The sequence below is a fragment of the Myodes glareolus genome, chromosome 11 (genome assembly GCF_982192425.1).
Source record: "Myodes glareolus chromosome 11, mMyoGla1.1, whole genome shotgun sequence".
Classification (NCBI taxonomy): domain Eukaryota; kingdom Metazoa; phylum Chordata; class Mammalia; order Rodentia; family Cricetidae; genus Myodes; species Myodes glareolus.
Genome location: NC_142036.1, coordinates 60,746,276 through 60,773,266, shown reverse-complemented (window position 1 = coordinate 60,773,266; position 26,991 = coordinate 60,746,276). Strand labels below are relative to the sequence as shown.

The 26,991-nt window shown below is 36.7% G+C and overlaps 1 protein-coding gene across 6 annotated transcripts in view; it reads left to right on the top strand.

The window, feature by feature from the left end:
* The window catches only part of Togaram1 (TOG array regulator of axonemal microtubules 1), a 64,115-nt gene that overhangs the window by 10,018 nt on the left and 27,106 nt on the right, over nucleotides 1-26,991 (top strand). For 2 of the 6 annotated variants that reach the window (XM_048415863.3, XM_048415862.3), the window contains 10 exons: nucleotides 6,089-6,245; nucleotides 7,736-7,864; nucleotides 9,620-9,916; nucleotides 11,432-11,694; nucleotides 12,358-12,596; nucleotides 15,579-15,676; nucleotides 18,234-18,383; nucleotides 19,688-19,783; nucleotides 22,566-22,741; nucleotides 25,690-25,843. In XM_048415863.3, coding sequence (XP_048271820.3) covers nucleotides 6,089-6,245; nucleotides 7,736-7,864; nucleotides 9,620-9,916; nucleotides 11,432-11,694; nucleotides 12,358-12,596; nucleotides 15,579-15,676; nucleotides 18,234-18,383; nucleotides 19,688-19,783; nucleotides 22,566-22,741; nucleotides 25,690-25,843 — 1,759 coding nt within the window. The remainder of the gene's footprint in view (nucleotides 1-6,088; nucleotides 6,246-7,735; nucleotides 7,865-9,619; nucleotides 9,917-11,431; nucleotides 11,695-12,357; nucleotides 12,597-15,578; nucleotides 15,677-18,233; nucleotides 18,384-19,687; nucleotides 19,784-22,565; nucleotides 22,742-25,689; nucleotides 25,844-26,991) is intronic. The other 4 variants (XM_048415865.3, XM_048415867.3, XM_048415864.3 and 1 more) reach the window with 3 other exon arrangements.

The following is a 26,991-nucleotide window of genomic DNA, read 5'->3' as shown; positions in this document are numbered from 1 at the left end:
ACAAATAATAAAGACCCAGAGCCAGATATTGGGGTTCAGCTTGAAAACCAGAAAAGCAAAGCAGTCAAACCACTAGAGAAGTCTCACCACTACTACCAAGGCTGGGCGACTTCAGACTAAGCAGCCTAAGCCTCTCTTTCCTCGCCTTTTATATTCCCTGAGTGCTTTAAAAGTGTGTGACTCCCAAGGACTGGGATTAAAGGTGTGAGGCACCACCACCTGGATTTGTTTCTGCATCGGTCTTGTGTAGCCCAGGGTGACCTTGAACTAAGATAGCCACCCCCCCTCTACCTCCTTCCTGGGATTAAAGGTGTGTGCCACCACTGCCTGACCTCTAATGGTTAAACTTTGCCCTTCTGCTATTCAGGCAAGCTTTATGTATTAAAACAAAATATCACTATAAGTTTAAAGTCAACCACAATTACTTTATTAGTTCCTTTTAGTATTAGTCCCTATTTTTTTAATAGATGGATACAGTTTTGCTTCAAATCTGTAATAGAATTCGTTTAAGTTGTAAGTTTCAAGGCATTCATGAAAGGAAAAGTTGGAATAAATTTCTAAAAGCCATTAATGATTATTCGTAGATGTAACACGTGGGGTGTGTGTGTGTGTTTGTGTGTATGTGTGTATTCTGGTTGTCATTAAAACTGCCTTTGTGCTTAATAAATGCTTTTAAATGTGTCATTAGTTTGATGAGTGTTTATTTAGTTCTTTTAGCTCTTTTTAATATGCCAGTCATTAATGATGTGATAAGACACATGACTAAAATATTATAATCATAATTTAATTTAAAAATTTTAAAGATCAATTAGATGCTTATTGGAGTGCTTCAGTATAAACTGATTTTTTTGTTTGTTTTGTTTATGAGAATTAGCATGTATCAAGATTTGACAAGTGAAAGATGGATGCAAGAAATTCTATAAAGGATATACTGATAAATTGCTGAAATAAAATGGAGAAAGGATGGGAATAGCTCTACAATTGAACAAGAGGGACTAAAGGCATATTAGACCTGTGAATGGCCATAGATGACCCCAAAGTTCTGCTGAAGGAGGACACACTGTACTAGTTATGTTCCAGACTGCTAGGAAGTCTGAAAAGAAGGAGAACGGCAGCTCTGGAAGCCGTGCGGTGAGACCGTCTCTGAAGAAGAGCTGATGGGTTCCTTATCAAGAGAGGCGTACAGAGTAATAGAATGCTAACAACTGTATTAGTTACTTTTCTGTTGCAGCGACAAACACCAGGACCAACGACAGCAGCTTATTTAGGCTGACAGTTGCAGAAGGGGCATCCATGATGGTGGGGGAGACATGGAGACAGGTTGCCAGAGCAGAAAGCTTTAACCCTAAAGCATAAAGCAGAGAACACTTTATGCTTATGAAATCTTATGAAATTTATGAAATCTTAAAACAGCCGGGCAGTGGTGGCTCATGCCTTTAATGCCAGCACTTGGGAGGCATAGGCAGGCGGATCTCTGTGAGTTCGTGGCGAGCCTGGTCTACAAGAGCTAGCTCCAGGACAGGCTCCAAAACTACAGAGAAACCCTGTCTCGAAAAACCAAAAAAAGAAAGGAAGGAAGGAAGGAAGGAAGGAAGGAAGGAAGGAAGGAAGGAAGGAAGGAAGAAAGAAAGAAAGAGAGAAAGAGAGAAAGATAAAGAAATCTTAAAACATACTTCTTCCAGCAAGGCCATACCTCCTAAGCCTCTGCAAACACCTCCACCAGCCGGGCCTCATTCGGACACTACAAAGATCAGCTCTTGCTCATTTAAGGAATAGTAATCGGTGAAACCAGTAAGACAAAGCATGCTTACACCTCAAAGGTGAAAGAGAAGCAAAGCAAGGTTCTAGAGCAAAGTGCAAGACAGATAAGGCATGAGCCATCCTGTTGAATGTACTACAAGCTGAAGCAGGTGAAATTGAAGAGTAGGGTTTCTTTTACATATTGCACCCTACTCCTTGTATTCTAGAAGTACTTTAAATTTTTAAATTTTATCTTTCTTTAATATCTTTTTTTGGGAGGGAGTTCTTTTCAAGACAAGGTTTCTCTGTGTAACAGTCCTTAACGTCCTGGAACTAGCTCTTGTAGACCAGGCTGGCCTCGAACTCGGAGAACTTTGCCTGCCTCTGCCTCCCAAGTGCTGGGATTAAAGGTGTGCACCAATATAACCCAGCTCTTTAATATCTCTTATTCATTTTTTTATTTTTTGGTTTTTTTGAACCAGTGTTCTTCTCAGTAACAGCTCTGACTGTCCTAGAACTCACTTTGTAGACCAAGCTGGCTGCACTCAAGAGAACTGCTTGTGTCTGCCTCCCAAGTGCTGGGATTAAAGATGTGCATAACCACTGCCCAACTCTTTTTATAAAAATTGTATATATTCACATAAAAAAATTTGCAGAATAGGAAAAAATAAAAGTTTTTCACAATCTCACTGCTGAAAGAGATTTTCATGTAGTCAATATTTGGGGGTTTTGTTGTTGTTTGTTTGTTTTTTGAGATAGGGTTTCTCTGTATAACAACTCTGGCTGTCCTGAAACTTACTTTGTAGACCAGGCTAACCTCCAACTTCCAGAGATCCAACTGCCTCTGCCTCCCAAGTGCTGGGATTAAAGGTGTACACCATCACCGCCCCTCAATATTTTGTTATTGTTTTAATTTATATATAAAGGTCAGGTCTTATTTCCATAAATGAAAGTGTACCCCTTTAGAAAATGTTGTATTTGTCGTGAGTGTATTGCCTGTGCCTAGGTATGTGCATGTGTGGTTGCTCTGCAGAGGTAAGCAGAGAGTACTGGAACTGGACTTAGAATTGTGAGCTGCCATATGTGTGCTGGGAACTAAATCCAGGTCCTGGAACAGCAGTGAGAACATTTAACCACCAAGACACTTACAGCCTCCAAGTGTGCACCTTTCATGTACTTTATTATAAACTTTTTTCTTTAACATCAAATAATCTGTAGTAGGGGTCCAGTGGCTATTGGTAGTAGTATATCTAATGTCATAGTCTGTTTAACTCATCTTTTTTCAGAGTTTAGAGTTTAAAGTTTTAGTTTTATTTCTAGAACTCAGAGAATTACTTTTTCACTTTTAGTTTCTTAGTGAATTATCTTTCCTTGACATATAAACTGATAATAACTTTCTTGTTATATTCTGACTTAACATCATAATTATGTAGTTACCAGGTGTTTTTTTTATCAAAATAAAAAATTTATATATTTAAAGGTCATTTTGACATGGAAAAGAACCTTTTCATATAGTATAGAAAGTAGACTATTAAGTTAAAAGCATGGAATGAATACTGAGGAAACAGGCTGTTAGCCTTGAGTAGGCGTCTGTCTTTCTGACCATGTTCCAAGACAAGCTGGAGTTTATAGACCCTTTAAAGCACTTCCGCTCATTGCTGTTCTTCCTGATAGTTAACACGAACGAGTCGTGATACCTTTCTCCTTGGAACTGGCCAGACAATATGATGGTGGTAGGAACTGTTTTTGTTTCCATTTTTAATACTATTTCATTTTAATCTTGTTTCTTTTTTTAAAAATACATTTATTAGTTTATGCATGTGTGACAGTATGTCACAGTGAGCATGTGGTCAGAGGACAACTTGAAGGAGTTGGTTTTCTGCTTCCACCATGTGAGGGTCAAACTCAGGTCATCAGACTTGGCAGCATGATTCTCTGCCCGCTGAGCCATTTCTCCAGCCCATGGTGTTGGGTTTATAACAGTACTAACCACAGTACTTTTCCCTCTTGTGGCAGCTAAGAAAAACATCAAGCAACATAGTACTATGAGGACATAGGAGAATGGGTTTATTGCTGCTTACTTTTGAATAAGAAAGCCCTGATATAATATACAGAGTGGAGAATCAGCTGTAAATTCAGCAGATAGACTCTGTGGTTAGCACTGCAGATATTAAGTATGAAAGGTGCAGAAAATTTAGTCCCTGCATTCATATGTGATGTATGTGTTTGTTATGTCTTATTGATTGTATCTGTTACATTCCCTTGCTTCTCCATAGCAAGGTGTGTGTGTGTGTGTGTGTGTGTGTGTGTGTGTGTGTGTGTGTGTTTTAAAGTTAAGAAAAAGATGGGCTTTAGTTTACTGTTAGCAAATTTTAATGTGTGTATGAATTGCCTCAGGATCTTGTTCAAAACATAGATTCTGGAGCCAGCTAATGACTAAGCGGGTAGAGGCACTTGCCACCAAGCCTAATGGCCTGAGTTGGGTATCCACTACCTATTCGATGCAAGAGGAGCACTGACTGTATTCTTGTGTGAATAGGAAAAACTCTCCTTGTTACGTGTGGTGGCACATTCCTATAGTTCTTGAATTTCACATGTTGAAACAAGATTGTGAATTACAAGCCAGCATGGACTAATTTGAGGTCATCCTCTATAAACCAATCAGCAAATAACAGGCTTGGTAATGTATTTATAGCTAGGTTAGTAGAGTGCCTCCTAGAATGCATGAGATTCTGAGTTTAATCTCCAGTGCTTCAAAAACTGTGTTTGGTGACTTCTACCTGTAATGTCAACATTTGGAAGTTAGAGACAGAAATATCAGCAATTTAGGTCATCTTTGACTGTGTAGGAATTTGAGCCCATCTTGGGCTATGAGACCTGATCTCAAATCTTCTAAAACAAGCCACTTTGGTATAAGAGTTTGTCAAAATCATGAACAGCCTGAAAGTTATTGGTGTAAATATTAGAGTATCGCCAATAAGTAGTTTCTTTTTAAAATTCTAGAATTCTCTTTATATGAAATTTTTATTTTTAATGCTGTTAAAAAACCATGAAAATTATAATTATATTAATGGAATTGAGAACTGCTTGTTTTTTCTGATGGGGAAGCTTTTAAAAGAAAAAAGAGTCAGCCTGAATGTAGAAGAGTATTAGAGTTTGGAAAGGTAGTGGGGGGGGGATGGAGCATGAGTAAAAGAAGTTGAAACTAATGTAAAAATTATTGTAAATAATCTTTACTGGAGCTGGGCGGTAGTGGCACATGCCTTTAATCCCAGCATTGTGAGGCAGAGGCAGATAGATTTCTGTGAGTTCGAGGCCAGCCTGATCTACAAGAGCTGGTTCCAGGACAGGCTCCAAAGCTACAGAGAAACCCTGTCTTAAAAAACAAAAGCAACAAGAAAAACAATAAAGAGAATCTTTACTGGATTACCTACTATTTTATCTGTTAATATATATCTCTTTTTAAAAAAGAATCTTTACTAAGTTACCTACTATTTTATCTATTAATGTATCTTTTTTGAAATATTCAATTAGAAGTTCATTGTAATTGGCTTCGTTTAATTCCATTTGATCCTTTTATTACTACACATGATCAATTGTAGAAATTGTAATACTGAATTTTGAACAACTTTTTATCACTTATAGATCATGTGATGTTTATAAGAAAGTACCTGGAAACCATCAAGTACTCTCTCTCTCTCCCACCCTACCTCCTTCCTCCCCCCTCCTCTGTGTGTGTGTGTGTGTGTGTGTGTGTGTGTGTGTGTGTGTGTGTGTGTGATATACTTGGGTATTTTGTTTGTTGCTAGTCAGGCCTCCCACATGTTTGTAAGCACATGCTTTATTGCTGAGTACATTTCTAGCTTCTGGAGTGGTTGGAACTGGAACCTGGTGGTAACACTTTACCTATTGGTTTGTAGTAGTTATATTTGTGCTAAAGAATATTAGTACTGACTTTACCGTGCTGAGAAGAGTAGGATGCTTATTTGTTCTGTGATCTTCAGTTGCTTATTGACTGGCACTGAAAGGTAGCATAGAGTAGAGCTTATGCTGCTAAGCAGACTTTTTTTCCTTCGTGTTTTTCTTTCATCCTTTAATCATTATTTTGTCTCTTCTCTAATTGTCAGATACATATTATAGACGATTAAAGAAAGAATTGAGATATAGTAAAAGGAAAGTAGCGTTTTTATCCTGGAAGGAAAAATACTATGTGTCATACTGAATGAGTGTATTGCATACTCAAAAATATTTTTCTTTTATCTGAGTTTTGTAATTGGATCTAAGTTATGTTGTCATATTTATTACCAAGGAGGCTTAGCAAAAATTTACTAACTTACTCTCTTCTCAGTTTTCAGCTCATGACCTCATCCCATCTCCAAAATTAAAGCCATCTCAAGGAATGCCAGTCAATGATGATTTGTGTTTTAGCAAAAAAAGGTCATCAAGAAACTTATTTCAGAGTAGTCGGGATTTTAACTCAGATTCAATTCCTATGTGTGGTGCTGGTAAGTAAATGTTTTGGATAATAAGTATGTTGAACTGTTAAAGATTCCCTAAATTTCATTATTCATTTGAGGGCCTGTAAAAACTATGTATAATCCAACATGCAATTCATGCTCATTGAAAATTAATAAATGCTCATTGAAAATTGGCTAAAACGCGGGCACTTTGACCCAATGTCTTCATGAGATCATAGGCCTTCTCCTTGCAGGCTGTTCATAGTGTAGGGCCCTGGTCATTTAATAAGCCTCTAATATTTCTTGAGCATCTTTACATATCAGGTACTTTTCTTAGTGCTGGGGATATAGCTTTCAAGAAAGGCATACCAAAGCCAAAAAAGATTGTATTCTATGCAGGATGTGGTGATGCACACCTTTAATGCTGGTACTAGGGAAGGAGAGACCAGCAGATCTCTGTGGGTGCCAGACCTTGTCTACAGAGTTTCAGGCCAACCAGGACTACATGTGAGACCCTGCCTCAAAAACAAAGGAAACAGAAAAACTTCAATTCTAGTTGAGCAGGAGAGCAAATATTAAATGAATGTAAGATTTGGTAGATTAGATGGTGATATGGAAGAGGAATAGGAATATTTCAAGCTATTTCATTAAAGGCAGCCATATTCAGGAGGGGGATATTTGAGGCAAGGCAGCAGATATGAGGAGAGAAGAACACGTGATTGCAGGGCAGAGTAACTGAGAAAGGTAAACGGAGCACTCTTCACAAAGAGCAGACTAGTATGATAGAGGTGAAAGGAAGGAGTACATGGCTGAAAATGTACGACCCTGGAGGTCTCAGCTGCCAGAACTCTTAGATGACTGCATTCTGAGGGAATCTTAAAGAAGTGCTGTCACGTGTCTTCTGTCCTCCAGGCTTGTTCTGGATATTACATTTAAAACAGGTGGAAGGAAGACAAGGGAGAAAGGGAGAAGCGATTGAGTTGCTTGTCATAACCCCGGCTAAGGTTTATAGACGATTTAACCAGCATGGCAGTGAATGTAGTGAGAAGTGATTTGATTCTGATTACATGTCATAGGTAAAATTGACATGATTTACTGGTACATTTCTTACAGAGAGTGAGAAAAGGGAAATAAAAATATAATCTAAGAACGTCTGCCAGAAAAATTGAAAAGATGTTTAATTGTGTAATTGTCATAGAAAGTAGGTGTTTATCTAGGCATGGTGACGTATGCCAACAGTTCCAGAACTGAGGAGACAGAAGAGCTTACTATGTAGACCGGGCTGGCCTTGAGCTCACAGAGATCTTCCTGCCTCTACCTCTGTCCCCAGAATACTCTTTGATCTGTGAAGACAAATTCCTCTTATTTCTGTGTGTGTGTGGGGGGGGGCAAGCAAGACAAAATAACATTGTTACTGGGAAATCTGATTATTCATAAGAGTTAAAGTTCAGAATATAGTTATAACAATGTTTATGAAATATATATTCATAAAATAACACTTACTTTCACTTTGTTTTTGCTGTTACCTCCCTTCAAAGGTAATACTGCAACTCAGCAGACAAGTCTTCCTGGGAAATGTGGGCAGCTTGGACTGTCACAGATAGGTAGTAAAACTGGCAGTGTGGGTTCTGACTTACAGTTCCTGGGAACAGCCAATCAAGATAAAGGTATTTATAAATATATACGGTTCTGACACTGGCTCACGTACTACTTTGTATGATCTTTATGAAAACTTGTTACAATTTAATGATACCAATGTTTTTTATAATTGTTATTCTAAATTATTAGACTTTAATTTTGATTTAAATATGACTAATTAAAGTTTATAAACTGATGAAAGCTAACATAAATTGAAAATAACATTAAATTAGTACTATGTGCATGCAGTTATTTAAATTTAAAGCTAAGTAGACTTTATTGTGTCTTTTTAGGAACAATAACTTCCTGACAGGTTGTTTCAGATAAGACAGGATATAGAATGGACATGGTGGCTTATGCCTGTGTTCCGAGCAATTAGAATGAGGCAGGAGAATTGCCATGACATAAAATCTGGGCCAGCCTGGGCTTCAGGGTGGAAACCTGTTTCAAAAAAATGAGAATAAATGTAGAGATATAAGAGGATATGTGTGTGTGTGTGTGTGTGTGTGTGTGTGTGTGTGTGTGTGTAATCACGGCTTGTACGCTAACAAGTAGTTGTGAAAATTGATTTTATGGTACCTTATTAGAACACTGCTTGCCTAAGACAGACTCTGGGTTCCATCCCAAGAACAATTATTTAAAAAAACAAACAAACAAAAAGCTGTGCCTGTTTTTCATGTGCCTTTAATTCCAGCACTAGGAAGGTGGAGTTAGGAGGATTAGGAAATTCAGTGTCAGCATAGACTATGTAGTGAGTTTGAAGGCAACTTCACAACAAACAAAAGATAGGACAAAAATAGTGCAGAAAGACAAGATGATAGAATTAAATCAGACTCATCAATAGTTGCTACCAACATAAATAAGTAAAACTTACCATGTAAATTATAGTGATGGGACTGGGAAAATGGCCCAGTTGTGGAAGTACTTGCCTTGCCAGCATAAGGACCTTTGCTTGCAATCTCTAGCACCCACGTAAATGCCAAACCCAGGACAGTGTACCCGTGATGCAAGTGTTGACAAAGCAGAGAGAGGGCGATTCCTCTGTTTGACTGCTACTGTTGCTCTTGAACCTCTTCAGCCTAGTTCAGAAATAAGGTGGAGAGCAGCTGATGACCAGAACTGGTCTCCACACACATGTGCCTGCACTAAGGAAATAAATCATTGCAGTCGAGGGCTCTTCCTCTGAAGTGCCGTTTAGAGAGAGAGAGAGAGAGAGAGACAGAGACAGAGACAGAGACAGAGACAGAGACAGAGACAGAGTGTTGGAAGATTACAGGGTAAGAATACAGCTCCACTGTAGAGAATTTACTTAACCCACGAAAGACCCTAAGGTAAATACTAAACGTCACACACTTTTTAAAAGTTATTGTTTAGAAAGTATCAAAAGTAAGTTGGGAGAAGATAAAGTGTGGGAAAGGTAAAGCTAGACAAATGCTCAAGTAATGTGTTGATACAGAAATATCTCCATCAAAATTATAATGAAAAGAATGATTCGCTAAACATTCTCTTAATGCATGTACTTGAAATAAATATGCTTACATGGATACAATTTTATAAAATTACAAGAAGAAAATAACTTTATAAATATGGTAGACTTTTCAGTAGGATAAGAAAACTTTGGATTCAAAGGTATGAAATGTTAGTGCTCAAAATTATTTGCATGCCTGACACCACATAAACTCATAAATGCTATGTGAGGGAATCTGAATGTAAAAACGGAGAAGCTTTTGAACTCTGAGCCTGTGTGTAGCTGCAAATAACTTATTCTGTTTGTTTTGTTACAGTATATGCTAGCCTAAATTTTGGCAGTAAGACTCAGCAAACGTTTGGTAGTCAAACAGAACGAACTTCTTCATACTCTGGTTCAAGTGCAAGCCCAGGACCCTTTATCCTTCCATCCTATCCCCTCTCATCTCCTCGAGCTAGTCCAAAGCACACATCTCCTCTTTCTGTGTCTCCAAAGAAATCTCAAGATAATTCCATTAGTTTCTCAAATTCTTGGCCTCTTAAAAGCTTTGAAGGACTATCAAAGCCAAGTCCACAGAAAAAACTTGTCAATCAGAAATCATCTGACCCTACAGGTAGGAATGATGGTAAAGATTGGTGTTTTATTTAAGTTTATTTATGTTTGAATTTATGCTTTGAAGTTAATATATAATGTTAGATTTTAAAACCTGGCTAACTATATTTTCTTTTGACCTACAAATATTTGGGAAAGTAAATACAATAAATTTAATAGACAGTAAATAATTACAATTTATTTGAAATGACCATTTCTTTACTTACACTGCCACTTTAAGATGCTTTTTCAGAACTCAGAAAGTAATAATGCTTTAAGAACATATTGCTTAAGGGCCTACTGACAAATTTTTATCATTACAATAAAAGTATCATTCACATTTTACTGTAATATATATTCATGTGTTTTATATTCATTAAATGTTTATTATTTGCTAAAATTATTGTAAAAATCTGTTATTTGCTGAAATATTACCTCTTAATAATATGCTATTTATATAAAATCATGATATTAGCATCATAAAATCATGATATTAGCAATCGGACAAATCCAGTTTCCAAATGAGACTATTAAAAGTGTTCCTTATATATCCTACATGCTTTCCTATCCTCAACCTGTAATATAAGATATTCTCCTCTTGAGATACCCACACAACTAGAGTTCAGTTTATAACCACAAACTCCATGCTTCCATACTCAGCCTATTTCATCGCAATATTCTCCTCACACTGATCCTTTACATCTGGTTACTAATTTCTTTGTTTTCTCTATAAGATCAAATATCCTATTGAAAACCAAGACTTGGATCTGTGGGTATAACACAGTAGTAGAGCTATTGCCCTTGCTCTATGTGAAGTGCTGATTTTGTTCCCCGAATCTCTGTGTGTGTGCAGCTTGTTCTCCCAGTCCCCAGTGCTGCTTCACACCTCCCCGCCCCTGAAGTACTGCTTTTAGAGTTACATCAAGCCAAAAATAGAGGCTTTCTGGCTTATTTTAGATTTTTATCATTAGCAAATATTAGTCATGATGACTGAAAATGTAGCTTAGTTCATGGTATTTTTATGTAATAGGCAGGGATTTCATATGCTTGTTTTTGTTGTATTTATTGAGGAACGTTGGTGCTTTTATTTCATCTTATTTTACATAATAGTCTGTTTCTAATATAAGATAATCATAGTAGAACTTTCTTGTTGGAACTGCCAGCCTGTAGTTTAGGCTGTCTCAACTAGCTCTTACAACTTACATTAACCCATTTATATTAATATACCGTCTGCCAAGTGGCATTACCCCTCTTCTATCTTGCACCTACTGTTTCCTCTCCACTCTGGCTGGAGAGTCCACCTTTCTTCTTCCCAGAGCTTGCTCTGCCCAGAAGTCCTGCCTATACCTCCTTCCTAGCTATTGGCTGTTCGGCTTTTTGTTATACCAATCACAGCAATACATTTTCACACAGTGTACAAATAGTTCACAACAGATAATGTACTTTTTAATTAAAAAATACTATATTCTAAATACTTATGACTCAAACTTACTTCCTCTGAAAATAAGAGAAAATAAAATACATATTTTTCATATAGGAGAAAATTTCCAAGAAAAAAATACTCCAGTTCAACTCACACCTGCCTTGGTGAGATCACCTTCTTCCCGAAGAGGCCTAAATGGGACTAAGCCTGTCCCGCCCATACCAAGAGGAATAAGTCTTTTGCCTGATAAAGCTGACTTTGGGACAGTAGGACACAAAAAGAAACAGCCTGATGATATTTGGAAAAGTGAAAAAGATTGTCTTACAATTGATCTTTCAGAATTGAATTTCAGGGATAAAGATCTGGATCAAGAAGAGGTGAGAATCCATATCATTTTTAATCATTAAAAGCCCCTTTAATATTCTGATATATATCTGTATCTTTATACACACACATATATACTTGCTGCATGAGGGAAAATGGTACTTTTTATACATAAAGTTTTCTTATGTATAAAAATAATTTAGGTTGAGGTCTGGTAATATAACTCACTTGTAGCTCAGTTTAGAAATTCCATGACTTTTTAGAGATCCATTACGTTGAGGTATAGCCCTTGCAGGTTTTAGGTGAATTTCATAGTCTACAAAATGGCTTACTCATAATACATCTCCAGAATATAAGGAGCTATAGAGCCAATTAGTTTCTCTCACTTGTAATCTGTGCTTTCTACTTTGAGAGTCACTGATTCAATATTAACTGAATTCATACAATATCCCGTCATTGTTGTTTATCAAAAATGTCATGGTTAGTAAGTAATAGGGGGAGTTGTCTTCATAACAACTTACTGCCTAATAGTTGTTTATTAGCCCAAGCAATGAATCTAGTTTATTCTGTGCACATATTAGCATCCATTTTGTTTGTACTAACTGAGGATTGGCTAACTTGGCAAAGTTAATGGAGTTCAAAAAAATCTAAGGATACCTCTTTCTTTTTACGTATATGAATTTAACCTTATGAGTTGTTTTCTTTCCTTTCCTTAGATGCAGAGCTCTCTTAGGTCCCTTCGTAACAGCGCAGCTAAGAAAAGAGCGAAGCTGAGTGGCAGCAGCAGCACTTCTGATATCGACAGTCCCGACTCTGCAATGAAGCTCGAGCTGACCATGGACTCCCCATCCCGATCTTCCTCTCCAAACGTCAGCTCTTACAGTGAAAGTGGAGTTTATAGCCAAGAATCGTTGACCTCTTCTCTTTCTACAACTCCCCAGGGGAAGAGAATAATGTACTTTATTTTCTGACATGTTAATAGTCACCTATAATTGTGATCTAGACCTTAAGCACTGTATCTGGAAAAGACTTAAAGCCATTTAATGCTCAGTTCTTAAAGTGTGTAAATACAGCAGGTGTGGTGGTGCACACCTTTAATCCTAGCACTGGGAAGGCAGAGGCAGGCAGATTTCTGTGTGTTTGAGTATAGCATGGCCTATTTAGCGAGGTGCGGCTGGGTAGACCTATATATTAAGACCCTGTTAAAAATGAAACAGAGTCTAAATAGCTTTAAGATATGGTGTGGCAGTTTACACATAGACCTGCCTTGTTTGCCTTTAGTGGAATAGGGATAGAAAGGGGGTGTGACTGTCCCAGTAACTTAGCTCCTAATTATCATGGGCCTTGTACCAAATGCCAGTTGTTTTCCTAACATCTACCCTAATACTCTTTGTCCCTTAACTTTTCTAGATCATTTGCTTTTTGGCCCATTATTTATTTATTTTTTTTTTAATTTTAACACATCACGAATTCACTCTAGTTCATGAGTAAGTTCTTCCCAGCTATTGCTGCATTATTTCTAATATCTTATTGCTCTAACTTCATAAATCTTGGCACTCCAAGATACTGGTAGCTCAGGTATCCTACTGAGGACAGGGCCTGCCTACATAGTTCTGCTGGAGTTCAAGTCCTGTCTTTCTCACACCAACTTCCCAGAAAGCCTCTGCTCTGAAAAAGTCACCTCCTCCTGGACGCTGGACATTTCTGTGACCTTGTAGAATTTGAAGTAATTTTCCCTTTATTTGAGACTGAAAGTCCACATACCGTAGAGTTGCCATGGTATGGGTAGTTAGATATATAAGTATATAGTTAAATAATTGCTAAATAGCTTCTCTAAATAGTAGTGTAATTTTATATTCCCATTGGTGATGTGAAAGTTATGACTGTTGCTTATTCTTGCTAAAATTTGATGTGAAACCTTTTTTGTTTTGTTTCCTTTTGACTTTATTTGGATCCTTGTTAATATAGAGATATCAGAAGTACATTTTTAAAATTATTTTCAATTTAATGAATTTAATAAACCTCTCACAAATGGAGGTAAAGACTGCCTAATTAAAGGAGAGGTGATGTTTTATTTCAGCAATTATAAAATGTAACTGAATTTTTATGTTCCATTTTAGGAGTTTGTCTTATATGGTTTTATCCTTCACATTTTTAACTTAAATCATGACTTATACTTGGAAACATTTCATCCCTGGAAATGCCTTAATTGTTCCTGCCTCGATAGAATATTGGAATATATTTACATAATTGATCTAGAATGACTTTAACAAAGAAACAGCTTACAATGAGCATTACACATGGAATATATATATTCCCTAGTGTTAAAAATTTGAAGCCAGTTGGGAAGAGAAGTTCATTTTGTATTTGTAACATTTAGAATTATGTATTTCTCCTTTTGTCTCACAGTTATTTTCTTTAAGTATTGAATACCTTTTAATAATTTATTTAAATTTATTTTATGCAAATTGGTGTACAAATGGTGATGTCAGATCTCCTGGAACTTGAGTTATAAACAGTTGTGAGCTGCCATGTGGGTACTGGGAATTGAACTGGTTCCTCCAGAAGAGCAGCCAGTGCTCTTTACTGCTGAGTCATCTCTCTTGCCCCTAAGTATTGAAGTCTTTAAGATGGGAATCCACTCATTGCCTTTAATGAATTTAAGATTTCTACCCTGAGTTTCACTGCTTTGAAATACATTCTCCTGGGGGATGTCAGTGATCTGAGGATTGAACAGAGCCTTGCAGATGCAGACAAGCACGGCATCACTGACTACTTCTGCAGCCTTTTTGTGGTTTTTTCCGTTTAATGATTTAGCCACATTTTCTAGTCTGCTATATAGTTTAGGATGGCCTTACCCTTGGAATTCTCCTGCCTCTGCTTCCCAAGTCTATAATAGTTATTCTTAACCAGTTTGTTTCTTGCCTCAAGAGTCATGGATAAAGAACATTACTACCTCCTGAGACAAGTCATCTCTCAGTGATGAAAGTGAAACTATTGGAAACCATCCTTCTCGAATGAAAAGTTTTCTTTCATCCAACTAAAATCTGCTCAGTATGATTGTACATTTCTAGTAGTCTAGAGAAATGGCTCTTTCCAAATCTTCAAAATGAGCCATCAAGATGATTCTCTGGGCAGAGGTGCTTTACCACCAAGCCTGATGACCCGTGTTTGAGCTCCAGGACCCTCATGGTGGAAGGAAATGATTCCTGGACTTCACTTGCACACATATTACTTACACACACACATATACACATACACTTTTGCATATACAAAGTAAATATTAAAAAATTAGTTAAAGCTCATTTTTTACTAAGGACATTGGAAAATATACATGGTAGCTAGCTGGTAAATTGTGTTGCTTTGTAAAATGTCTGTCACTCATTATATTATAATATTTACTGGGTTTCTTTGCTTTAGGATTTAATATTCTTTAATGGTGAAAGCTTGCTTTCTTTGTTAAGCAAGGCCCGTGGGCCTTCATAATATCTAAATGGTAGAGCAAAAAATAGTTTTAAGAAAGTGGCATTTACAAACTCAACCGTTGCTCCTGTTGATAATACAGTCTTGTCTGTTTCTGTCTGTGTAACAGTAGATTACATGTGTGTAGTGTTTTAGGAGATGACTTAGGTCTGCTTCCTAGGCTTGGTGGTATACAAATTTGATTTCCTCACTTGGGAGGCAGAGACAAATGAATCTCTGTGAGTCTGTATAATGGGTTCTACTACAGCCAAGACTACATAATGAGACTAGTCTCAAAGTCAAAGCAAAACAACCCCACAAGCAACACAAAAGATTTTTAGCCATAATTTTTCATTATTGTTTTCTGACTTATCTAGTATCCTAATATGTTAGTGAAAAGAATGTACAATGAGTGATATAAGTGTTGCACAGCTCTGAACTGTAAATGTTTATTCAATTTACTTTGTTTCATTAGGTCAGACATATTTCCAACATTTGGATCAAAACCTTGCTCAACAAGACTTTGTTCTGCAAAGAAAATCTCCCATGCTGCTGAACAGACTCCTAGTGCAGGTATCTTGTTTTTATAAATATACTTTCTTAAGAATATGGTTGATTTGTAATATAGAAAGTGATAGAAAATGCATTTTAGATTTAGGTTTTATACTTACCAATTTGCCATTAACCATAACTTATTAAAAAGCCATTCTAATGAGAGTGAGTATGACTCTAGTTTTGAAAGAAATATATTTACTTGACTCAGTCATTGATTTCCCAGGCTCCTCCAGAAAATATTTTTATTTAGCTGGGTGGCGGTGTCATACACCTTTAATCCCAGTACTCAGGAGGCAGAGGCAGGTGGATCTCTGTGAGTTCGAGGCCAGCCTAGTCTGCAAAGTGAGTTCCAGGACAGCCAGAGTTACACAGAAAAACCCTATCTCGGAAAACCAGAAGAAAAAAAATATATTTTTATTTAATTGCAGTGCATTTAAATCTGACTGTCACCATTTTGAGAGCTCACTTAGTGACTCTGATATACAACATAGTTTGAGAACATTGGGTATCACAGAAGACAAGTAAGGAAGTATGTATGTTATCTAGGTACGATTAGCTAAGACTAGTTAGCTGTTATTTGTTTACATGGACAAGAACAAAGTTATGGTATAAAAATACTAAAGACAGCACACCTTTCCCAGAGCTGTTTCCAGAGAATGTTTCTTCGTAGAGTTTTACAACTGTTACCGTAAATAGCACTGAATTTCCTAACTGATTTTCTTATACCATTAGTGTCAAATGTTAGTACAAACAATACCACTTAAAGCCAGTATCTTCCACCAATATCTAGATTAACTGTTAAGACTAAGAATTTTTAAGAGTATCAGTTTCTTCTGTAAGGCTATTATAATTTAAAATGAGGTTTTAATTTTATTTTTTTGAGAGAAAGTCTCATGTAGCCAGGTGGTCTTCACTTGCTGTGTAAGTAAGGTTGGCCTTGAACAACTGTTTCTCCTGCTCTTATCTCACAAGAGTTCCTGTCTTGTGTGGTATAAGACCCCCATGCTAGTCTAGCTGATACTGAGGATCTAAGTTAGGGCTGTGTATGTGTAGCACTTAGAAGGGATACTTCTTTAAACTTGGTGAACTTAGCTAAAACCTTTGTCTGCTATTTTCCTAGCCCAGCTTCCAGTAGCTAGCACTTTTCCAACTATTTTGTTTTCATTAAAGTATTGTACTATTAATGATTTATATATTTTTATTTTATGTGCATTGGTGTTTTGCCTGCATATATGTCTGTGTGAGAGTGTTGGATCCCCTGGAACTGGAGTTAAAAACAATTGTGAGCTGCCATGTGAGTGCTGGGAATTGAACCCGAGCCCTTTGGAAGAGCACTCAGTACTCTGAACCTTTGAGCCATCTCTCCAGCCCCAAGTGTTGCATTATTTAAAAATGAAGTATATCCCTACTGCTTTCTGGTTTATAATGTAGCTACGTATGAAAATGGGCAGTGATGCAAATATATTGAATAGGAATTTTTATTTAATCAACATTATGTAACTCCAGTAGTGGTAAAATATTAGTATAGTATATACAGTTTAGACATTCAAATGTTGACTAAATTCTATGTTACTTATTAAAAGGACATAATAGTGTTATATTTTATTTTTTATTAGAGATATAATACTATTTGAGTATTTGCAATATGCTTGGCAGTGTACTAAGTTCTTTATATATGTTTGCTTTTTCTTTTTTTCTTTCTTCCTTCCTTCTTCTTTCTTCTTCTTCCTCTTCTTGCAGGGATGGGGATATAAACAAGGCCTCACTGGGTAGACCAGGCTGACCTTGAGCTTACCATATAGCTTGTGCTGATCTCAAACTCATGGAGCTCCTCCTGCCTCAACCTCCCAGGCACGAGGACTTTTAAAGCACACACCACTATGTCTAGCTCTCTATTTCCTACATTTAATTCATGTGACAGTTCTGGTTAAGTTTCTACTCTTCCCATTTTACATACATTAAATATCTTCCCAGAGTCTCTCTGCAGTTAAGTGGCAGGGCAAAGCCTACAGTCTGCTGAGTATGATACAGAGTTCTTAAAGGAGTTAACTGTCTCGTTAGCCAAACCAGGGGACACCCATCACGTGTGCAGAAGAGAAAGGTGTGAAGAATATAGGCCCCCTTAATCCACTGTTTTAACACTGGGAATTTTGACAAGTTAAGGATGTTACTTATTAATTTAATCAGTTAAGTTCTTGGGTTTTTTTTGTTGTTGTTGTTTTGTTTTGTTTTTTGTAGCCCTGGTTGTCCTTGAACTTTTTATGTAGTCTAGGCTTACTTCAGACTTCTGATCCTCCCATGTCTAATTCTTGATGCTAGAATCACAAGTGTCCACCCCCACATCAACTATAACACTCAATTATTTGGTTAACTCTTTCAAACATTACATTTTTTATTTCATTGAAAGCTACATAGTTTAAAATATGGTAAAACTTTAAAAACTACTAACATAATTTTCAATGATGTTGCTGATCTTTTCAAAAGTGTAGTCAGCAAAATAGACTTAGAAGAGAGATATACACCTATTGTAAATATTACCTAAATCATTTAAATAAATATGTATTTTATTTTATAGGGATTACAACATCCAGTGTAAGCATAATTGGTCAACGTATGAACTATGGGTTTGGATGTGGTGATTTTGAAGATGATAGGTCACATGACATTTCACCTAGTGCTTTAAAAATACAAAATAAGGAACCCCCAAGACATAAGCATACAAAAGGTTTGTAAATTTCATGACAAATTAATTTTTAATATTCAATATATCTAAGTCAGAATCTTCTCTAAACATTAGCAAAAAAAATAACTAAGAATTCTTAACTTTAAGGTTTTCAACTTATCATTCATTCTATTGATAGGTTTTCTCTGAAATAACTTTTTAGGATTTATGGTCTCTGCTGTTGTCTAAAGGAGCCCATGCAAAGGACAAAACATTAGTTAAAATTGGGAATCCCTGGGCTTTACCCCAAGAGCTTGCAGGTACATACATGCAAACAGATTTTCTATAAGACATTTCTTCACTCAGAGTGAGAACAGTCATGTGAATGTCTGTGTGAGTGTTAGCCATGGAGTCCAGACACGGCAGAAGGAAAGTCCTTCCCTTACTAGAATTTCTTGTTATCGCTAGCTCCTTAACTGTTGTATTTTAAAACTGCAGTAGTGAACAGGACATCAGGCGAGTGCTTTGTTCATTTCCCAAGTTACTCTATGGTAGTTGCATTTAAAATAATTTCTTAGCCAGCACAGTAGTTCCTACTTGTAGTCTCAGCATTTGGGAGCTTGTGACTGGAGAATTACCCTGAATCTAAGGCCAGCCTGGGGTACATTGTGAGTCCAATAAATAAAGAGCTGCTTTTTTTTTTTCCTTTTACATGTGACAGCTGTGAACCTGCTAAGACCAACATTTAAGCTGAGCATGGTGGTGCACACTGCAGTCTCAGCACTCAGGAGGCAGAGACAGGATGTCAGACATTTGAGGCTACCCTGGGCTACATAGTAAGACCCTGCCTCAAAAAGAATGACCGAAAGGAAAAGGAGGGGGGAACCTCTGGGCTTCATTACTTCTGATCATCTTAAATCACGGATGGGGAGGCAGCCGCGTGTTAGGATGTCTACTTATTTGTGTGTGGAAGTAACCCAGTTTAGCCTAGAAAATTATGCTTTGGCTTGAGATTGATCTCTTGTGTTCTGGGGCTTGAATTTTGTTCTCCACTTTCACTGCTTGCTTCTGATGATGATCGCGTGATGATTCTATGATTATGTTTCTCTCTTCTTCAACCCGGCCTGTGTAAGCTCCTCAAAGAAAGGAAGGTTTCTGTTTTGTTGTTGATCTCTGTGGTAGCTAATATATACGAGGTATTCTAATTTTAAATATTCATCAAATTAATTGATTTGGATTTATTATGAAATAAATTTTTAAAGGCTGTATTAATATCCTAAAATATACCACAGTGAGTACTTTTTAATGTGCCGTTTTGCCTTCCTTGTCTTTGTTTCTTTTTTTATTCCTTTTTCTTTTTCTTTTAGAATTTAAAAGATCATCAAATTTACAGCAGATTTCCAATTTTGACTTCACATCTACAAATACCTTATCAGAAGACTCAGTAGTAATTGTTGGAAAAGGTATTTCTAAGTTGTCTAGCTTTTAAATTTAAGCATTTACTACGCATAAGCAATATTGGTCAATATTAAATTGAAATAATTAAAAATGAATACTTAATTTTATATTTTTGCCCATTAATGAAACCATGGAGCATTTATGTTAGTAACTTTTAGAAGTTAGATACTTGTAAGGCAGTTTAGGGATATCTATAATAACTATATTATAGTTTAATGTCAAATAGGTTTTATCAGTGTAGCAATTAATGTAACTTAATGTGAAATTTCTTATTTCTAACAAAAATTCAAAGTGAGCCCTTGTTATATATTTCAGAGATGCAAGGTGACCTTGAAGAAACAAAATTGTCTTTAAATATTATTTTCTTTTTCTTAAATGCCGTCTTAGTTACTTTTTTATATCTCACAAAAATCTACGTAAGGGATGAAGAGTTGAATTTGGCCCCTGAGTTGAGATTATACAGTGCATTGTGGTAGGGAGTCGTGATGACGTCTGTGTAAGCTGGCTGCTCCCAGTGCATCTGCAGTATGGAGAGCAGAAAGACGAATCTCGTGCCGACTCACTGTCTGCTTTCTAGTCAGCCCACTCACCTTCAGGGTGCATCATCCCTCAGTTAGACTTCTCTGGAAATGTCCTTATTGACAAACCCAGAGGTATTATTTCTAAGATGATCACAATTTCAGTGGAGTAGATTTACTATCACAAGTTCACCCCTTGTCAGTTTGACATTCAAACACATCACTTTATGGGCTTTTGTTTATTTTCTTTCTTTCTTTCTTTTTTATTTATTTATTTTTGGTTTTTCAAGACAGGGTTTCTCTAGCTTTAGAACCTGTCCTGGAACTAGCTCTTGTAGGCCAGGCTGGCATCAAACTCATAGAGATCTGCCTGCTTCTGCTTCCTGAGTGCTGGGATAAAAGGCGTGTGCTACCACTGCCCAGCTCAAACACATCACTTTAAATCATAACATTCCACCTTTGGCCTGATAGGTTCATGATCATTTCATAATATAAAATATATTTATTCCAACTAACAAAATTCCAGTAGTCCTACCCTTAAAAAGTTCAGAAACTCTTCTGAGATTGAAGGCAGTCTGTTAGCATGAACCCCAGTAAAATAAAATACATTTAAAAATAAGATAAAAACCATGTTGCACACTTTAATATACAATGACACAAAGTAAACATTCCCATTTCAACAGGGAGTAATGAAACCAAGGAAAGATGGGACCAAAGCAAGACAGAAACACAACAGAACTGTCACCAGATCATGCAGCTATATGTCTGACATCTGTGGCTTGTGATCACAATATCTAGGCCACTGACTTTGAGTAGCCCTATCTTTCCAACTCTGCCACTTGCAACACATTGCCTTCTTCTTAGGCCAACTCCACTCTATGCATACAGCTTTCCTCAAAAAAATAATCCTGTGGTCCTGGGATCCCTAACGTTCTACAGTCTTCATTACAAATTAGCCTTTGCATTCATAGCTTGTCCCATGGTATCTATTACCGTGATAAAACTGACTTGGGAGAAGAAAGGGTTACAGGTTACAGGTCCATCATGAAGAGAAGTCAAGGCAGGAACTCAAAGAGGAACCTAGAGGCAGAAACGGAAGCAGAGACTGTGGAAAATAGCATCCCACCATGGTAGGAAGACATGAAGCAAGTGGCAGGCATGGTGGTAGAAACAGGAAGCAGAGACAAAGGCTATGAACCCTCTAAGCTGGCCCTCCTAGTGGCATACTTCTCCAGCAAGGCCTTACCTCCAAGACCTCCCCAAGTAGTATCAGTTAAGTGGGGACCGAGTGTTCAAATGCCTGAGACTGTGGGGAGCCCAGTTTCATTCAGCAGCCTGCCAAGGAGCCCCTTGCATGGAACTTATTCCTGTCACATACTACTTGGATACCAAATTTTCTGAAATCTTGACACAAGTTTCCATGGCCCTTTATCTTGCAATAATTTGCTTGATAATCTCATTGAATACTCTCTTCAAATTACCTCTAGACTATTTTGAAGATTTAGTCTGTAATTTCAATTTCTCTTGTGTCTCCGTCAATGTTCCATTTCTGTGAAGAGACATCATGACCAAGAGACATCATAAACATTTCCTTTATAAATGTTTCCTTATAAAGGAAAACATTTCATTGGAACTGGCTTACAGTTTCAGAGATTTAGTCTATTATCATCATGGTGAGAAGCATGGCAACATGAAGGCAGGCATGGTGCTGGAGAAAGAGCTGAGAGTTCTCCAACCTGATCTATAGGCAGGAAGAAAAGAGAGACTCTAGGCTTAGCATAAGCTTTTAAAGCTTCACATTCCTCAACCATAGACACACTTCCTCCCACAAAGCCACACATCCTAATCCTTTCAAATAGCAACACTCCCTTGTGACCACACATTAAAATTTATTAGCCAATGGGGGCCATTCTCATTCAAACATGGACATATTTTTACTTGTCTAGATTTCCATATAAATGTCCCTACCTCAGGATTTATGCTTCCCTTTCTTCCTTGTGTAAACAAATCCCAGTTTAAAGTTGTGCTCTTAGATATCTTCTTAAACACCTAATTCACAGCAGTCTATGAGCCTTCCCTTGAACCTCACTTAAAAGTCCAATTTTGACCTATATCTTCATGAACAGCTGTCTTTTTACATGGGTGGGATATTTGTATACTTCATGATTATTTAACATGTTTTATCATGTATTAAATGAAAAACCTTCAAATTTGTTACCTGGAATGCCATTATTGAAACTATAATTACTTGATGTTTGATTGATTGCAGGTGTATTTGGAAATCCAAATTCAGCACCAGCAACTTGCAACCAACCAGTGATATCCTCTTTGGAACATGAGGATTCATTCTCAGTGAAACCAAGCATTGAACCGCCCTCAGGGATTTATGGAAGAGCAGTCCCGCAAAATACCCCATCATATCTTGATGTTGAAAATGACAAAGATGTAAGGTTCTCTACTAATCTTTAGCTATGTCATTATTTTCTTTCTATGAGCTGTGGGATAGCAAACATCTTTTAATTAGCAACTTTAATTTTAGTGTGTGTGTGTGTCTACGTGTGTGCACACAAATGCACATGCTGATGTGGAAGCCAGAACATAGCTTTGTGTGTCGGTCCGCAATTTACACCTTATTTTAAGGAGCATCTCTGTCGCTGCACTGTGTAAGCTAGGCTAGCTGTTGCACAGGTTCTGGGAATTCTCCTGTTTCTTCTTCCCATCTTGCTGTAGGAGAACTGGAGTTATAGATGCATATAGCACAATATCTGGCTTTATTTGGCTTGAACAGCATACTCATTTTTTGTTGTTGTTTTTGTTATTTTTGTTTTTTGAGACAGGGTTTCTCTGTGTAACAGCTCTGGCTGTCCTAGAACTCACTTTGTAGACCAGACTAGCCTTGAACTCATAGAGATATATCTGTCTCTGTTTCTGGAGTACTGGCATTAAAAGTGTGTGCCACTGCCGTTTGAACAGTAAACTTGAATAACATACTCTTTGTCCACAGAGCTGTCTCCGCACTTGATTAAAATTTTAGGTAATTGAAATTTCTGATTTTTAATCACTTAAATTGTTGATATACAATATGTAAATATATAGTATATAACATAATATATAATATGTTTTATGCTGAACCTAATGTACAGTATATAAATATACATTATATGTTATATAATATATAACGTAAAATATATATTATATATTTTATGCTGAACCTGTGCTTTATATACTATGATTGTGAGTGTATATATTCCAACAGTGACAGACTGATACTCTTAAGCATGAATTTTGTTGGATAGCTGAACTATATAATTCTTTCAGTTCTAAAATAAGGATTGAAAACTGTGTAGTTGGTCTAGGATCAGATATGTATACCTGTAGTTCTGGCACTTTAGAAGAAAGGGCAGAAGAATCATGAGTTCACAGTAATACAACTACATAGAGAGGCCAAGGCCAAACTGGGCTATAGGAGGCCAAGACTAACCTGTCTCAAAACAAAAAGTATCATTTGTTTTATATAGACATCTAGCATGCTTCTGTATCTCTTTCTCTTTATGCATTCACACACACACACACACACACACACACACACACACACACACATACCCACACAATTTTCTAAGATAAAGATATTTTAAATGTTAAACTTTCTGAATACTTCCAGGTATGTAGGCAGACTTTTCTCTCCCACCAGCCAGTTCTAAATAACCACTCAGAGACTTACTATTAATTATAAATGCTCATCTGATAGCTAAGGCCTGTTACTAACTAACTCTTACATTTTAAATTAATCCATATATCTTATCTATCCTCTGCCACGTGGAGGTCCCTTCTTTCAACACAGCACATTCATATTGCTTCTTTATGTGTCTCTCTTGACTTTTCAGACTCTGACTTTCTTCTCAGCCATTTGTCTCTGCCCCCAAATCCCATCTAGCTATTGGCCAATCAGCTTTTTTTTTTTTAAACAATGAGAGCAACACCTTTTCACAGTGCTCAGAGGATTATTCCATAGTGTTTCCTGCTTTTTGTCTAATTAAAAAAGGAAGGTTTTTAACTTTAGCATAGTAAAATTATATATAACAAAAGCAGTTATCAAGTAAAAATTATAATATCAAGTCAATTTGTATTTTGCAAAATTAGAGAAAATACTCTATTATTTATCTTATCTTTGTGAGTCTAAAGTTTTTTACCTAATTTACTTTTCATCATAACAAAGGAAAACTGTAAGTTTAATTTTTTAGTCTTTAACTCCATCAAAGATCCCATAAGGGTGAAATGTTACCTAACGATGGGGACATCTGGCTGTCTGGAAAGTTACCCAAAGTTCTTCATTGGGGCATCTAACTTTGGCCTACAGACATAGTATATCTGACAGACATCTCTGAGAAGCAGGGAATTTTGAAGGACTGAAAAAGTTGGTCAGTTGCTTTTTTTGCATCCTGTTGGTCCAGTTTGGATGGTATACTGTCAACAATTGAGGCAAGGGCAGTTTCTTTGCCCAAATGGCTAGCTTTTGCCATAAAGAAAACAACCCCATATGGAGTTTCTTCAATGCCCTTTATCTTCTTTTGAAGTAAATTGATGCTGTCAGGAGCAGATGTGTCTCACTGTCATGAAAAGCCTTTGGTTATTAAACATATTAAATGTCACATTCTGTAGATATTTGAAGTGTTTGAAGACTATCCATCTAAATATATCCATGTATGACCTTAAAAACGTACCTAATGTAACTGACTATAAGTTTGACTATTATAGATGACTATTAATCTGTATTTCTTAATTATATATTACATTTTAAATGAACTGCATAAACACAATACCCTAAACAAGAGTAGAAACATACATACAGTATAACAAAATTAACTTTAAATTTAATCAATAAACCAAAATCCATACCAATGTAAAATATTTTGAGATTACTGTCTTTTAAATTAGGGTACATTTGATAATCTACCATTTTATCATTTCTATATCATATCCCCCATTTTTCCTTTAGAAAGAAATCTTTGAATTTAAGTCTAAATGTCATATGTAGGTGGAGTTTCTCTGTGGCTCAGCAGTTACTCCCAAATAATCATAGAGGCTTTATATTAATTTTAAATGCTCAGCCTGGGTACTAGCTAACTCTTACGTTTTTAATTAACCCGTATTTCTTATCTACCCTCTGCCACTTGATGGCACCTTCTTTCAACACTGTATGCATGTTTGTCTTGCTTCTTTCTGAATGTCTCTTGACTTCTCAGATTTTGCCCTTCTTCCTAGCGTTCTCTCTGCCCCAAAAATTCTGCCTTATTATCAGCCAATCATCTTTCTGTTAACAATGAGAGCAACACATTTTCATAGTGTGTAGAAGGGATATTCCACAGCACAGACATTTCAACTTCTTCATGCAGACTAAAGTTTCTATTGCAAAGTCTACTTATGACAAGATGAGACAAAAGAGAAAAGAAGAACAAGAGCTTTTTGATGGTAAAGATTGTGAAAGGAAAGAGCTGAATCCCTGGGAACGAATAAAACATACAGGAACTGAGAAAATGACATCTGAAAGTAAGTAATGTTACGAATGCTTGTTATTTAATGTGGGTGCATGAGGTCCAATACAGTTGTAACAGAGAACAGTGGAATAGATGGAAAGTAGATGATTCTGCCTTTGATTAGCTTGAAGAACTGGAAACAGGCTTCAGTTTTTTACATATGTGAGTATCTAAATTGTTTTTAAATTCAGGTTGACCTAACAGTCCCTTCCATACTCACTGGAGATATCCCTCTTTCACTTGGAAGTGCTATACCCTTGTTATAGTTGAGGTCATTGAGATAGTGGAATTTGTGTTAGATCTTGATCAAAAAGTCTCTCTAAGGCTAATGAGCTAGCTCAGAGGGTAAAGGCACGTGTTGCCAAACCTATGACCTCTGTTTGATCCTTGGAACCACATAATGAAAGGTGAGAAGCAACTCTCACAGGTAATCCTTTGCCCTCCAAAAGTGCACCATGGCGTGTGTACACAAGAATAAATGTAATTTAAAAAATTAAGTCACTATTGACCATCTAGTCTATTTGTCCTTTAGTATTTTTTGACTATATATTTTACACTTAAGCAAGAGTAGGTGCCATGATTTCTGGGGCATAGCTTTTGAGTGTTTGTGTGTGTTTGTCTTCATGTTCAGGTGTGTGCACTAATGTGTTTGTATTCATGTACTTGTGTATGGGTTTATGGAGGTCACAGGTTGACATTTAAGTCATTTTCTACCTTGTTTTTTGAGTTGAAGTCTTCACTGAACCTGGATCTTACAGAGTCAGCTACAATAGTTGGCCACAGCTGTAGGGATTCTTCTCTCTTTGCCTCCACAGGGCTGAGATCAGAGGCCTGTGCTGCTACATTCATCTTTTTACATGGGTTCTAGGGATAGAAATCAGGTCTTGATGCTTACGTGTCAAGTACTTTGTCTCCTGGGATGCCTTTAAGACCAATGGATAGTTCCTGGTTACAGTACAAACTACCAAAAAAGAATAGGTTAAATTGAACTGTTTTGTGAGCTTTGGTAAACATTAAGTAGTATTTCTTAATTACTTTTGTTAAACTAAACTTTGTAGACTGTATTTTCATCCTTAAATTTATGTTGAGTTTAAAGCCCATATCAAGAAATAGAAGAAAATTAATGTACAAATGTAATTGTGTACAAATTTTTTTCTTAAA